This window comes from Muscardinus avellanarius (genome assembly GCF_963383645.1).
Source record: "Muscardinus avellanarius genome assembly, chromosome: 20".
Taxonomy (NCBI): Eukaryota; Metazoa; Chordata; class Mammalia; order Rodentia; family Gliridae; genus Muscardinus; species Muscardinus avellanarius.
This window is the reverse complement of record NC_137806.1, coordinates 7,005,027-7,020,739: the sequence shown is the minus strand read 5'-3', so window position 1 is coordinate 7,020,739 and position 15,713 is coordinate 7,005,027. Positions and strand designations below refer to the sequence as shown.

The window sequence follows — 15,713 nt, the reverse complement described above, 5'->3', positions numbered from 1 at the left end:
ATGGAACCCCCAGGGGCTTTCTATCTCCGAGCTACGCCCAGACCTTTTATATTTTGAAGCAGGATCTCACTAAGTTGCTGAGAGCCTCATTAAGTAGCTGAGGCTTCACACCTGCTCTATCTCCCTGTCTCAACCTCCCACGGACTGCGATTATAAGCGTGCGCCATCATGCTCAGCTTTATCAAATAATTTTGCCATAATGTACTCAACCAATATTCTGTATCTTATTAGTAGACGTTTAGATTGCTATAATCTTGTGCTACCATGACCAATACTTCATTATTTATATTTGCACATATTTCCTTTAATACAATGTGAGTGTAATTGAAAGTAGGACTGTTGCATCAAAGGATATGTGCATTTTTATTCTAACATTGAGTCAGTTGTTCTCCATAAAGATTATATCAAATCATATTCCCACCAACAATGCATGAAAGTCTCCTGTGATGTCACTAATGCAATGTGTTAAATTGTGGCTTTTAAATCTAATGCTATATTACAGTTTTAATTTGAAACACCAGTTGAACACCATCTTATAAGATACTTGGTTTGGTGAACTTTTTTAATATTTTGTCCATTTTCTACTCATTTTACTTCTGTTTTTTTTTTTTTTTTGTGCAGTACTGGGGATAGAACCCAGGGGCATTCTACTTCTAAGCTACACCCCCAGCCCTATTTATTATTCTTTATTTTGAGACAGGGTCTCACTGAGTCACAAAGGGCCTCACTCAAGTAGTTGAGGCTGTCTGTGAACTGTGATCCTCCTTTCTCAGCCTCCCACATGCTCACATGCTGGGATTACAAGCGTGCGCCACGACGCCTGTCTTGCTTTTTTTTTTGAAGAAACCTTGCATTTTTCCAGTAATATACATTGCCTGTCTTTGCCCTTCTCATTTGGTTTAATTTTTTTTTTTTTTAGCCATGTAAAAATGTATAGATTTTCTTTCTGTAGTTAAATTTAGGAAATATTTCAATGGCTTTTAGGTTTTTGAATCATGCTGAAAAATTACTCTAGAACTGTAACAGAATGCTGCCATATTTACTTCTCAAATGTATGTTTTCCTTTTTCTTATATTTACAAGTTTGATTCTTCTGTAATTGATTTACTCTAAATAGCAAGATAAACTGCCGCCTTTTATTTCCCAGCATCGCTGTTGTCCTCAGAGCACCTGTTGAATAGCATCTTTTTTCATTGATACATTATCCTTGTTATAGACTAAATTATCTTTATTTACCTTTACTTTGGAGCTCTGTTCATTTGCTTTATTTAGTCATGTACAGTGGATTCTATTATAATGGTTTTATAATGTTTTTTTCTGATAGTGCTTTTACTCGTCATTATGCTTTTATAAAGTTCTCCTGGCTTTTTTTTTTTTTTTTGGTACTGGGGATGAGACCCAGGGGCATTCTATACCCCAGCCCTAGTTATTCTTTACTTTGAAACAGGGTCTCACTAAGTTGCAGAGGGCCTAAGTAGCTGAGGCTGGCTGCGAACCTGCCAAACTCCTGTCTCAGCCTCCCAAATTCTGGGATTACAAACGTGCACCACCAGGCCCAGCTTATTTAACATTTTGAACCTTAAAATCAAGTTTTCAGTTTTTTAGATTCTTATAGGTATTTGTATTGGCACAATGTTTATAGATTAGGGAATATTGGCTTTTTATGATATTTGGACCTTCTTTCAGAGAGCAATTTTTTTTTTTTTTTTTTGGTGGTTGGGGTGGAACCCCGGGCTTTCTACCTCCGGGCTATACTCCCAGACCTGTTTTATATTTATTTGGAAACAGGGTCTCACTAAGTTGCGTAGAGCCTCACTAAGTAGCTGAGGCTGGCTTCAAACCTGTGCGATCCTCTTGTCTCAGCCTCCCAAGCGTGGGGATTACAAGCGTGCGCCACCACGCCCGGCTTAGAGAGCAATTTTTAAATTATTATTTTTATATAAGAACTTCAGAGGGTTTCATTATTTCTATTTCCATATAAAATATATGCACTACATTAAATATATGGAGTAGCTTATATTTCATATATTATATTATTAAGTATACTATCAGTCCACCCAAAGGAGGTTTGTGTGAGCCACGGCCAGGCCGGTGCTCCTGCCTAGCAGGAGTTTTCGTGACGGTGCCAGGTTAGATCCCTGGGTGCTGCCGGCCTTCAGTTCCCTCCCACTCCATGTCAGGAACTGCCACGCTTCCCTCTTTGTACGCTCTCCTTCATATGTTTCCTGCTAAGATGGCAGGGCTGGTGGTTCCGCGTCCATCCCCACTCCAACACTGCAGGGGGACAGATGAGCCTCCACCTCCACCAGCACCCTGCTTCCCGTTGCTCCACACAGGGGCAGCTGTGCGTGCCGCTCAGAGGAGTGGCTGCGGTTTGGTGGAGGTAGCTGTCACTGAGGTGCCCTCCTCCTCCCCGTCTTCCCGTCCTGCATTTCGCCAGCCCCCTCTCTGCTGCTGTCGAGAGTTCGCTTCTCCTCAGACCGCTCAATGCGGAGAATGTGCATTGCTGATCAACGTGTCTGGGGTAGTTTCTGAGACAAGAGGACAGAGAATTTTCAGTCACACCATAAAAGTCTAAATTCCTGAAATGAGTTTTGAATTTTCAGAGTCCCTAACTTAAGTTGATTAACTTAGACCTGTCTCCTGAAGCCTTTGAACAGCCTTCCCGAAACCTCGTGAATGAAGTGGGGCAGAGTGTTGGGCAGGGACCAGCTTGCAGCGCTCCGGGCCCCTGGTGTACGGTGCAGGGTATTCGCCTGCCGAACACACCTGTCTCCGCTGCACCTGACCGCTGGCAGCAACCACTTAGCTGACCATAATTAGCAGTGGGGAAATCTCAGTGTGCCTTACAGCTGTGGTTAGCTGATCTACAGCCCAGGGTTAACCTGAGGAGCTGCTTCTTTGATCTCAGAAAAATACAAGAAAATGCCACACTTTAGGCAGAAATAGCAGACCAGCTAAGAAAGCTTTCATTAAATTTAAAAGTTCATGCACTTATGAAATCAGCTGTTTTTTCTCATTTACAATTGAACAGTGAACATTTAACGTGGCAATGATGAAATGTCAACTTATAAATGGTTAATTGCAATATTCGCATTATGTCCTGAGGTGTCTCTTGCATTTCTTGCAAATATTTATATGTACTTCTTTTTCAACAGATCCTTTAAGCATGTGTCTAGCCTGAAGGGAATCAAGGTTAGTAGTCACTGCTATGAAAATATCAAGTTAAACCATAAATGTTCCTATTTACTGTAGTTTACTTTAGCTCTATAGAGAGGTATTTCTTTTATCTTGGATATTTAGTACTTAAATATTATAACCTTTTATTCTATAGGTCTCAGTTGCATTAGGAAAATAAAAGTTTCTTCTAATTTTTTAGCATATTCCTCAGGCATATAATTGACACACTGGGCTGATGTTTCTCAATTCAGAGCGGAAGGTCCTGGCAACCCTAAGTTTTGTTGTGTCTTGCTCTCCAGTTATTTTATGCCAGCCCCGCCTTGTAGCCTACCTTTGTCCTCTACCCTTCCCCCATGTGTCTTTGGAAAAAACAGGAATTAGAAATTTCCTTAGTTGGCACCTCCAAAACTCCCCATCTGCATTTATCCCCATACTTTCTGCCTTTTTCTTACACAAGACACCACGCTTGGCGCATCACTGCTCGCTTCTGCAAATTGTCTTCCCAGTGGCCCATTCACCCTCGTACGCAGTCCTGCTCCTGCACTAAGCAGAAACCTTCCTGGAGTCCACGTCCCCTTCCGTCTATACTTCTGTGTTGTCTTCTGCTTCCACAGTGACTCTCCTTGAAAGCATTGTTTATAGCTTCTCAGTCCACGCACGTCAGAACGGCCCCGCCCCGCCAAGGTTGCCAGACATTCAGGTTCCAAAACTAACAGACGCGTGGGGTATTTGCCCTTTCAGTAGTATCCACGCAACGTGCACGCCTCCTGAAGGCCGCATCTGCTTCCGCATGCCATCTTAGCATTTCTTCCTTCTACCTCAAGTCTACTTGACAGTCTCCTTTGCTGCCGCCTGATACTTAAACTCTGTGGTACCCACAGCTTATCCTGCCTCTTAAAGCTGCCCTGATTACCTGGCACAGAGAGCTCTCCTGAAGTGTGCAGTGCGAGTCTCCACCCCTGCTCCACTGCCGCTCTTGTAAGCCTCGGTCTCCACAGCACCTCCATTGAGTTACCACTAGGCCTTTGTCACTCACCGTTGCCCAAACCAAATTCTAGAAATTAACCTTGTTTCTTCGGTTTCACTCTGCTCCCTACCAAAGCCTACCTTCTCTGAAACCTTGAATCTCTGTACTCCTTCCCATTTTCACTTGGTACTTCAGTCCGCTCTGTTTCACCCTGTAGTGACGTCTGTCCCTTGGGAACCCATCTCCACGCACGGTCATGGGGTGCTTACACCGTGCGATGGGCGGCGGCTGCTCCCTGTGTAGCACTCAGTGGCGCCCTGGCCCGTCCCCTGCCTTGCCGCTGACCAGCCGAGGCAGCAGCCCCGCTCCTGTTCAGCAGGGGGGTTAAATGACGATGGACGCACACCCGCGAGCTGAGCCTTCTCCCCACGCCTGTGCCACCCTGCCCAGCCCTTTCTTTGTGTTTTTCTGCTGAAGTGAGCATAGAAAACTGGAACAGTATCACTGTTTCTATTGTGTGTTTTAATAAGATTCCTTCACATGACTTTCGAAAGATAATGGTAGTCATTTTTTTTTTAAGTAGTCTGGAAACTTTTCTTACAGGATTGATAAAGATAGGATTTTCAAAAAAAAAAAAAAAAAGCCCATCACTTGGAACAATGAGAGACTTTTTTGGCAAAGCATCTTTAGTATGCAAATGTTTGTAAGGGGAACATTGGCGCTTTTTTCTACCCTCTTGGCCTTTCCATAGCTCCTGGATGACCAGAAGCCATCAGAAGGCTCTGAATCTCAGAAGGACTCCTCCTCGGAGGTTTTCAGCGATGCTGCCAAGGAAGGGTGGCTCCAGTTCCGGCCGCTCGTCACCGACAAGGGCAAGGTATGCAGCCACAGCTCCTGGGAGTGTCCAGGTGTAGAGTCTGAGGAAGCAGAGTGCAGGTGTGTAAGACAGCACGACGTCCACAGAGAGAGAGAGAGAGAGAGAGACAGACAGACAGACAGACAGAGAGAGAGAGAGAGAGAGAGAGTGAGTGAGAGTGTGTGTGTGTGTGTGTGTGTGTGTGTGTGTGTGTGTGTGTGTGTGTCTAGGAATGGAACCCAGGAGCATTCTGCCTCTGAGCTACACCCCCAGCCCTATTTTTTATTCTTTATTTTTTGTGGTACAGGGGATGGAATCCAAGAGCAACCTCCGAGCTCCAGCTCCAGCCTATATTTTATTTTCGAAACAGGGTCTCACTGAGTTGCAAAGTGCCTCACAAAGTAGCTGAAGCTGCCCGTGACCCGCGCTCCTCTTGCCTCAGCCTCCCCAATGCTGGGCTGACGCGCGTGCGCCACCACGCCCGGCTTGAGAGAGTCGTTTTTAACTACCTCCTCCCGCATGAGAAAAACTGCTGACGATGATTGTGATCGATTGTTAATCCTGTGTAGCGACAGGTGGAATGCTTTGCCTTACATCTTGGCCACGTGGCAAAGCAGTGGGAGTACTTATGAAGGCGCCCGAGCTGGGTGCATGGGTGTGCTGTAACTAGTATTTGAGAGGCTGAAAGAATTGCAGAATCAAGGCCAGCCTGGGAAACTTAGCATGACCCTGATTCAAAATAAAAAATAGGGCTGGTGGTGTAGCTCAGGGGCAGAACACCCCTGGATTTAGTATTGCTCATGCACGAAAAGAAACTGCTTTTGTTAGCCATAGGTTAGGGCCTGCAGACTGGGCCTTAACTTGTCCCAGTTTGCTCTTTTAAATTACCTTTATAATTTTGTTTCATTTATTTTTATGAATATTGAATTATATAAATTAATAAATATTAATACATGCTTCATTAAGTAGATATTTCAATATAATAAAGACTATGTCATAGCCGGGCGTGGTGGCGCACACTTGTAATCCCTGCGCTTGGGAGGCAGAGACAGGAGGATCGTGCATGTTCGAAGCCAGCCGCGTGAGCTGGCTTAGGAGACCCTGTTTCCAAATAAAAAATGTAAAAATAGGTCTGGGAGTGTAGCCTGGAGGTAGAAGGGCTTCCAGGAACCCCAGTACCCCCCCCCAAAAAAAAAGACTTTGCCATATTTAGATGGCTTATTTATAAGAACTTTTTCTTTTGAGGTACAGGGCATGAAACCCAGGGGCATTCTACCTCTGAGCTACACCCCAAGCCTTATTTTTTAATCTTTATTTTGAAACAGGATCTCACTGAGTTGTAAAGGGCCTAAGTAGCTGAGGCTGGCTGTGAACCATGATCCTCCTGTCTCAGCCTCCCAGGTACTGGGATTTCCACTGTGCACCACCACGCCCAGTTTATAAGAACATTTTAATACTTCCCAAACTATTTAGTAGACTTGAAAATTTTTAAGATGTACTTCGAATATGGATATTGCTTTATCATATAAAACTGATCAGTGTTTATAAATTACTTCACTTTTTGTACATACTCTTTTGGGAACTCCTGTAGTGTTTATCATTCTCATATGCCAAGACCTACGTTTTATTTTTATCTCTGATTTTTTTTTAGTTTTTATTGCCTTAGCATTTTAATATATTTCACAACACCCATTTTAATTTAGTTCATTTTATCCTCCCTACTGAAGTCCTTGATTTTGGTGTGAGTACACTGCCTAAATTGGTTTACACTCCAGGGTTTTCATCCTTTCTCTCCTAACAGCATATATGTGAGGCAAATCAGATGCCTACGAGACTAGGTGTGTGTACATATAGTATATATGTATGTATACATAGCTTAATAAACTTACACTGTCACAGGGCTGGCCCACGTCGCGTGTTCACAGAGTGACTTGTGTTTTCTAGCGAGTTGGTGGCAGCATTCGGCCATGGAAGCAGATGTATGTTGTACTTCGAGGCCATTCACTCTACCTATACAAAGATAAAAGGGAGCAGATGCCTCCGTCTGAGGAAGAGCAGCCCATCAGCGTTAATGCTTGCCTGATAGACATCTCCTACAGCGAGACTAAGAGGAAAAATGTGTTTCGACTCACCACGTCTGACTGTGAATGCTTGTTCCAGGCAGAGGACAGAGATGACATGTTGGCTTGGATCAAAACCATCCAGGAAAGTAGCAACCTAAACGAGGAGGTACGTGGGGACAGCTTCGACATTTCCCTAAGACAAAGAATCCAACTCATTGGTAGCACAAAACATTACAATATGCCGTTGTCATTGTAAAGAACAGTCAAAAAGAAAACCTAAACGTGCCTATTTCACTAATCATCTTCACTGACTTAGAACAGTCACCATTTTGAACTAGAAAAATAAGCTATTTATTGATTTATTTATTTGGTGGTACTGGGGGTGGAACCCAGAGCCTTTCTACCTCCGGGCTATACTCCCAGACCTATTTTTTAATATTTTTTATTTGGAAACAAGGTCTCACTAAGTTGCTGAGAGCCTCACTAAGTAGCGGAGGCTGGCTTCGAACCTGCGCGATCCTCCTGTCTCAGCCTCCCAAGCATGGGGATGACAAGTGTGCGCCACCACGCCCGGCTAAAAGAAGCTATTTACATAACATTTCCCAGGAGCAGTCAACCACAGACACTGTATTCACGTATCTGTGACTATGTAGATAATCATTACGGTTGTTCTTGGTGTCTCTGAAAGACTGCTTCTAAGTCTCTCCTGTGCCTCCAACATCTGCATAAAGTCCCTGATAGACATCGCTACAGTATGTGTGCCTAACCCATGCGTACCTTCCTGTATGCTTTAAATTGTCTCTAGACTCACACCAAACATGCTGTGGATGCTATGAAAGCAGGTGTTACACTCTGTTGATCAGGGAATAATGGCAAGAAAAAACGTCTGTACTTGTTGAGGGCACATGCAGAACCTGTGGACGAGAGGCCGGCCACCCATACCTGTGTGTCCATGCGATTCCACATCTGTGTCCTGACCTGAGACAGGGCTCTTAGGGGCTTATAATGAAAATACTTTCAAAACAAATTACTATGGAAAGGCAAAGAGATACTGATAGGATTTTTCATAATAAAATTATACAGGCAAAAATATGTTATAAGCTGGATTTTCTTTTTAATGAGTAATAATGTTCTTGAGACTTAAAAGTTTCTAACTCACAACCATAAGAAAAAATTTTATAGCATGAATTTCTATAGTAAAGGTAGTTTTAAAAGTATATACAAAGCCGGGCGTGATGGTGCACGCTTGTAATCCCAACATTTGGGAGGCTGAGACCGGAGGATCGCGGTTCGCGGACAGCCTCAGCTACTTAGTGAGGCCCTCTGCAACTCAGTGAGACCTGGTTTCAAAATAAAGAATAAAAAATAGGGCAGGGAGTGTAGCTCGGAGGTCGAATGCCCCTGGGTTCCATCTCCAGACCCACAAATAAAAAATTATATACAAGTTGGGTGTGGTGGCACATGCTTGTAATCCCAGCATTTGGGAGGCTGAGACCAGAGGATCACAGTTCGCGGACAGCCTCAGCTACTTAGTGAGGCCCTCCACAACTTAATGAGACCCCGTTTCAAAATAAAGAATAAAAAATAGAGCTTGGGGGTGTAGCTCAGAGGTAGAATGCCCCTGGGTCCCATCCCCAGTACTGCAAAAAAAAAAAAAAAAAAAGAAAGAAAAAAGTATCCACATTTCTATAAATTGCTGGATTTTATCGAGATGAAGTCAAGTCGTAGCTCAAGGGTATTTTCTGTAGCGTCATTGCAGGTGTTTGTACTTCTCACTCTTGGTGCCGTTTGACCGTGTACACACCAGATTCTTTTCTTTTGCTTATACAGTATTCGGAGCATCTGCACTCATTAGAGTCATACAGATTATGTTCTCTAACCATTTTCATTACTTCAGATTATGAAAACTCATACCATGAGAAAAAATGCCCTCTGGTAGTTACACCTGCCTTTGTTTGGCGTTGAAAATTAACACCAGATCCTTATTGACGCAACCTTTGTTCTACAACCACTCACTACAGCAATGGCATCAGACTTGAATTCCATAAGATAAACAAGGAGAATAAAGATAACACTTGTAGATTTCAGCTTTAGGCACTCGTTTAAAGGAGTTCCTAGTTAATAAATACATGCTGCGTGCCAGGCATTCTACTAGACAGTATCATTAAAATTAAGATTCCTTCAAACGATTTCATCTGCGAGAGAGGGCTGTTGAGGATTGAATGAGGGTTCGTACGAAGGATGTGGCTCAGTGTGTGGCAGATAACAGAGCTCACTTAACATCAGGCATTATCATCGACACCATCTAATCTTGGGCACAGGTATTTTCTTCCAATTGTATGCATGAAAAAATGCTTCACTGAGCATGTACCAGATGGCAGACACTGTTTTAAACGCTTTATATGAATTAATCTTAGCAACCTTATGACTGTGTCTTATTAATATCACACACTATAAACAAGGAAACTGACAAAGGGGTCAGGCAGTGCCCCTCAAGTCACGTAATCTTAGGTTGGGTTAGGACTTCAATCCGGGCGGTCTTACTCGAGATCTTAATCCTGTGATTTCTCAGCTGGTATGTTGGAAGAGTTTATTTAAATTCAGAGTTGTTTTATTCTAAAACTTGTATTCTTTGTAAATTGTGTCTTTCATTTTAACCAAAATACAAAAAGTTTAAAATCTTTTGAGGGTACCTGTCAATGTATAAGTGGAATCAATAGAAAAAATAATTTATATTCAACTCTGGATTTGCCATATAGCATATTATAAATGTTAACCTGCTAAGGTAATAAACACCAAATAAGTTCTTGATAATCTGCGCTTTCTGACACTGACCTTCGATCTCACTGTTTCTACAAATTAATCATTAACAAATCCTGGTGATATGTTTCTTTTATCCAACAGTAGTAGTGGTAGTGGTGGTGGTGGTGGTGGTTATTGTTGTGGTGCTGGGGATTAAACCTAGGGGCATTCTACCTCTGAGCTACACCCCCAGTTCTCTTTTTCATTATTTTGAAACAGGGTCTGAGTTGCGGAAGGCCTCACTAAGCAGCTGGGGCTGGCTGTGACCACAGCCCGTCCTCTCAGCCTCCCAATGCTGGGATGATAAGTGCTGGTTCAAATGCTGATCATTCATGCTGGTGTTAGAAACCTGGCTCTCTGTTGCTCGGTTATTTATCAAAAATGACAGGCCAGCCCAATAAATATCAAACACTTATTATTTGCTCAAACTGTATGTATTGCACAAATACAGAAAATAAACAGAAAACACTTTTGGTAAGGACAAGAGACCTTTGGTGACGTTGAGTAGAGGCTTTAAACATCTCCAGAGAGAATGAATGATTGTGTTGAATAAGTAAAAGATAAAATAGCCTCAGAATTAGGGATCTATTCATGTTTTAGAATTGACTTTCTACCGTTCTGTTTATTCTGTAGGACACTGGAGTTACTAACAGGGATCTAATTAGTCGAAGAATAAAAGAATACAACAGTCTGATGAGGTGAGAATCCTATCATGCCTGCAGTTAATGTGAGTGTAACATTGGGTATCCGTGATAAATGTTCATTTCTTTCAGCAGCAAAGCAGAACAGTTGCCAAAAACACCTCGCCAGAGTCTCAGCATCAGGCAGACTTTGCTTGGGACTAAATCAGAGCCAAAGACTCAAAGCCCACATTCTCCAAAGGAAGAGTCGGAAAGGAAACTTCTCAGTAAAGGTACTGCTGTTGGCTTTCTTGGGTGACTTCAGCAAGTGAAATGCGTAAACTTGGGCTCTTAATGTTTTCCTGGACCATTTCTACTGACCCTGGCCCAGGGTCAGCTAGCTAAAAGATGACTAGAGACCTGGTCTAGGCGGACTGGGCCATTTCCTATTACAAGAGAAAACAACACTTACATAAGCGGGATTGCACAGTTGAGTCAGGAACCTGGTGGCATCCCTGCGGAACACAGCCAGCATTCCTCCTTGGCCACAATGTCACTATGGAGGTGACACATTGATTCTCCTTTGTTTTAAAGGAAATCATGGTACAGATTGTAAAAGGGCCAAGTGTAATAGATACCTGTTAAATTACATGGAAGGTAAAAAGGAGTGCCTTATTGGAAAGAGAATATTTCTGACAAATGGGAGATTTTCTTCATTATAGGACTCTAATGTAAACATTGATAAGGGATTTTTAAAGTCATAATCTAAACAGTTTCCATTTTCTTCCTTTTATCTTTATTTTCAATAATCAAAAGATGATACCAGTCCCCCAAAAGACAAAGGAACGTGGAGAAAAGGCATTCCCAGTATCATGAGAAAGACATTTGAGAAAAAGCCTACTGCTACTGGAACATTCGGCGTCAGACTGGACGACTGCCCCCCAGCCCACACTAACCGGGTAGGAGACGCCTCCAGCCGGGTCCCTACAGCCACTGCTCCCACTGCGAGGGGCCTGAGCAGAGCCGGTCAAGTAGCAGGGACTGCCCGTTCACCTGTTGAACACTTTCCTCACAGGGCAGACCGAAGTCATTCTGTCCGTGTGTGTTGAGTCACTTTAGGTGAAATATGTTTTTTTCTAACACATTGACTCTGAAATGATTTGTCACTAGAATGTATTTGAAAAGGTTAGAATCCATTTCCAATTTGTGTGTTTGTTTTTAGCATCTTAAAACAAGGCTGATCGCAGAGGCCTGACTAGGACAGCCCCTCACAGGCGCGTGTCTGCTCCTCCTCGCTGCCGCCCCTTCTGCAGTTTCCTTTCTGCACTGTTGCCCAAGGGCTGCGCCTTCTGTCGTGGCTTCATTCTCTTCCCACCCTTCAAACATCACTGGCTGGTTTCATCCAGTCCCAGTTCTGCAATGTCCATATATTCTTTTTGATCAAAAATATGATAGCAGTTTATATATTTATTTATAAAAGGCCTTTGGAGAAAAAGGCCTTTTAGCGGTGATAAACATTGCTAGCTAACAATAATCCACTGTGCTTTGTTAAATAAAATGTTTATTTCTTGTTTTGCAGTATATTCCATTAATAGTTGACATATGCTGCAAGCTAGTTGAAGAAAGAGGTCTTGAATACACAGGGATTTACAGAGTCCCTGGGAATAACGCGGCCATCTCAAGTATGCAGGAAGAGCTCAACAGAGGGATGGCTGACATTGACATACAAGATGATGTACGTTTGTTTGTTTCTCTTTGAGTAACTCATCTGGCCTTCTTTATCCTCTTGGTGATACTGACTACAAAAATACTCTATTTTGTATACCTAGAAATGGCGAGATTTGAACGTAATAAGCAGTTTACTAAAATCCTTCTTCAGAAAGCTGCCTGAGCCTCTCTTCACCAATGGTGAGTTAACCTGCGGAAGATGCCAGCGGCACCACTCACGTGCTAACTGTGCGCGAGCTTAGAGTGCGACATGGAACAGGAAAGAAAATACTGTTTGCAAAAGAAACTGGGGCTTTTAAGTCTAGTTTTTATAGAAAAGGGTAATTATATACATTTTTTACTCTGCTCATTTTCCTGATAACTTTCAATGAAAAATAAGACCTCTAAAGTTTTATGTTTACACATTTAAGTATTTTTTTCTATTTACTGAGAAGAGTTAGAGAATCATTTAAAACCATACCTAAAATGTAAACTTTAGAGGCTTCCATTTCCGAGGCTATTTGGGAATATTCTACTTTTTTATTGTGGTTTATAATCAGACCGTAAAGAGAAACTACATTACAATTTTCCCAAGTAATTTAAGATGTTTCTTTTATTGTTCTTACTGTTGTCAGATAAATATGCTGATTTTATTGAAGCCAATCGTAAAGAAGATCCTATAGATCGACTGAAAACATTGAAAAGACTAGTAGGTATTATTTTTTTATTTGTGGAAGCACAATTGAAATGGAGCATTTAAGTCCATCCTGGAAATAATATGTTTCAGATCCACGATTTGCCTGAACATCATTATGAAACACTCAAGTTTCTTTCAGCTCATCTGAAGACAGTAGCAGAAAATTCAGAAAAAAATAAGGTATGTGAAGCGCATGTTTAAGAAATACTTTCAGTGGCTGTAGCTTAAAAGATGTGTTCATTTCTATGTTCCAAGTAGACATAATTCAACAGAGGCTCTAAAAATACATCGAACTGGCCAAGTCCCTCTGAAGATCACTCTTAAAAGCAAAAGGTCCATAAATACGAGTTCTGACCATTTAAAAAGGTATTTTGTCAGTATTTATCCAACAAGGAAAACTCAGAAATTTTACTTTGATTTTTTTTTTTAAGCTGTACATCACTATTTGAACAGATGGCACATGATCCAACCATCAGAAGGTACCAGGTCCAGGTGGCTTGCCACTTCTTAGTATACTGGATATATTACAGTCTTTTTTGTTCAAATGAGTAAGACCCCCCCATCTTTATCGAACACACAGTTTCTCTTCTTAATATTTGGCTCCATTTTTTTATTCATTTAAAAAAATCTCTTTACAGTTATTTGTTTAAATAGGGTCTCACTAGGGTGTTGAGAATCTCACTTCCTCAAACCTGCGGTCCTCCTGTCTCGGCCTCCCATGTACTGGACAGACAGGTGTGCACCACCATGCCCAGCTTAGGACATTTACTTCTCAAAGTCCTGAAACAGGCATGTTGGTTTACTATTAACACTCCTTTCCTAAGGCGATTCCTGCTTAGGTGGAGAGTGCCACCATATTTATTGAGGTCAGCTGGGTGGGTGCATGTCCTGTGCCCACTTGTAAGAAGGTTGGTGCTCTAAGAACCGTTACCTGCAGACAGCAATGCACAGCTACCCTTACACGTGCAGTGTCCTCTAGTGACAGGGCAGCAGAGGGTTAAAGAAGTGAAAGCCTACAGCAAAAACCAAAAATTTCTCAAAATTATTCTAGCTGAAATGTTTTCTTGTTAATTATCTCTGTATTTCCTGAAGTGTTTCACATCACTTACCAGTTTCTTAGAGTTGGATGGTAGTAGGAATTGCTGGGAAAGAGCATTTATTTGTTTAATTAGTTGAATAAGATTCTTTACTGCAGTTTTTCTTTTTCTTTCTTTTTTTGCGATACGGGGGATGGAACCCAGGGGCATTGCACCTCTGAGTTACACCCCCAGCCCTATTGTAGTCTTTATTTTTGAAACAGGGTCTTGCTGAGTTGCAAAGGGCCTCGCTAAATAGATGAGGCTGTCGGAGAACCACAATCCTCCTCTGTCTCACCCTCCCAAATGCCGGGGTTACAAGCATGCGCCACCACGCCCGGCTTACTTCTGTATTTCTTTAAAAATGTCCCTCAAATGTAATTTAATAAAGGAAAAAAAAAAGGCCATAGCCCGGAGTAGAATGCCCCTGGGTTTGCCGGGCGTGGTGGGCACACTTGTCATCCCCGCGCTTGGGAGGCGGAGACAGGAGGATCACACAGTTTCGAAGCCAGCCGTGCTGGCTTAAGAGACCCTGTTTCCAAAATAAAAATAAGTATAAAAATAGGTCTGGGAGTGTAGCCCAGAGGTAGAAGGGCTTCCAGGAACCCCAGTGCCACCAGAAAAAAAAAAAAAGAAAGAAAGAAAGAATTAATGAGTAATGAATTGTAGACTACTGACTGACGTAGGAGCTAAATCCACGTCCATGACAAATACTTAATATATAGTATCATTCGTGTTAAATCAGACAAGACTAACTAAAATTTGACATAAAACTTTGGAAATGATGGACTTTTTTAGCCACTATTACTAATGTAATAAAAAGATGACCACATATTCTAGAATGAGACTAGACTCATACCTGGTTCTCGACAAGTTAAAAAGGACCTTTCCCAAACAATCAGATTTTTATTCTACTGTCAACATCCTAGGAAAGTCCTGATTTTAACCACAACTTCTCATTTTTCACAGTACATATGGTATTATAGTACATATATTATGCTAGCAACATATTATATACATACATAACGTTTGCTTCAGAAGAGAGTTGTAGGCATGCCAGGATCTTACAAAATAGTTTGGCTTTTTCAAATTCTGTGGTGGTTTTCTTATCTTCTAGTATATTTTTAAGGTTAAAGTTATTTGACATTTTTGTGTGTGTGTGCGGGTCTGGGGATGGAATCCAGGGGCCTTCTACCTCTGAGCAACACCCCCAGCCCTATTTTTTATTCTTTATTTTGAAACAGGGTCTCTCTGGGTTGCGGATGGCCTCACTAAGTAGCTGAGGCTGTCTCTGAGCCACTATCCTCCGGTCTCAGCCTCCAGAATGCTGGGATTACAAGCGTGCGCCACCACGCCCGGCTTAAAGCTATTTAACATTTTAATCAAACTCCAGGTTCCAGTACTATGCAAAGCAATGGAAGGTACCACTACAGTGCAGTGAAACAAAACCCACACTGTGGTAATCTTAAAACCAAGGAACTCCTGGCATTCAGATTAGAACAAAGATTGAAAGTAAACATTGAGCAAAAAAGAATTTTTCCAGACACTGGGTTTTTACATGTTAATGGTTTTTTATGTATTACTGGGCAAATATGGAACCTTCTATTTATATATATTTTTTAACTCTCTAAGGGAGAAAGTTTTTCTATTCTTTCCTTTGATTTTAAAATTCTTGTCAGTTAATTCATCTCTAGTTTTGAACAAAATTCATTCCTTTTAATCAAACATTTTTTGGAAAAATAAGTG

The 15,713-nt window shown here is 41.9% G+C and overlaps 1 protein-coding gene across 1 annotated transcript in view; it reads left to right on the top strand.

Moving 5' to 3' along the window:
* Positions 1 to 15,713, top strand: part of ARHGAP21 (Rho GTPase activating protein 21) — a gene marked incomplete at both ends in the record, with an annotated part of 142,686 nt that overhangs the window by 92,078 nt on the left and 34,895 nt on the right. The window contains 10 exons of the mRNA XM_080717184.1: positions 3,158 to 3,194; positions 4,898 to 5,023; positions 6,947 to 7,231; positions 10,501 to 10,565; positions 10,644 to 10,780; positions 11,304 to 11,446; positions 12,067 to 12,222; positions 12,317 to 12,395; positions 12,830 to 12,903; positions 12,982 to 13,071. Of these exons, the coding sequence (XP_080573310.1) occupies positions 3,158 to 3,194; positions 4,898 to 5,023; positions 6,947 to 7,231; positions 10,501 to 10,565; positions 10,644 to 10,780; positions 11,304 to 11,446; positions 12,067 to 12,222; positions 12,317 to 12,395; positions 12,830 to 12,903; positions 12,982 to 13,071 (1,192 nt within the window). The remainder of the gene's footprint in view (positions 1 to 3,157; positions 3,195 to 4,897; positions 5,024 to 6,946; positions 7,232 to 10,500; positions 10,566 to 10,643; positions 10,781 to 11,303; positions 11,447 to 12,066; positions 12,223 to 12,316; positions 12,396 to 12,829; positions 12,904 to 12,981; positions 13,072 to 15,713) is intronic.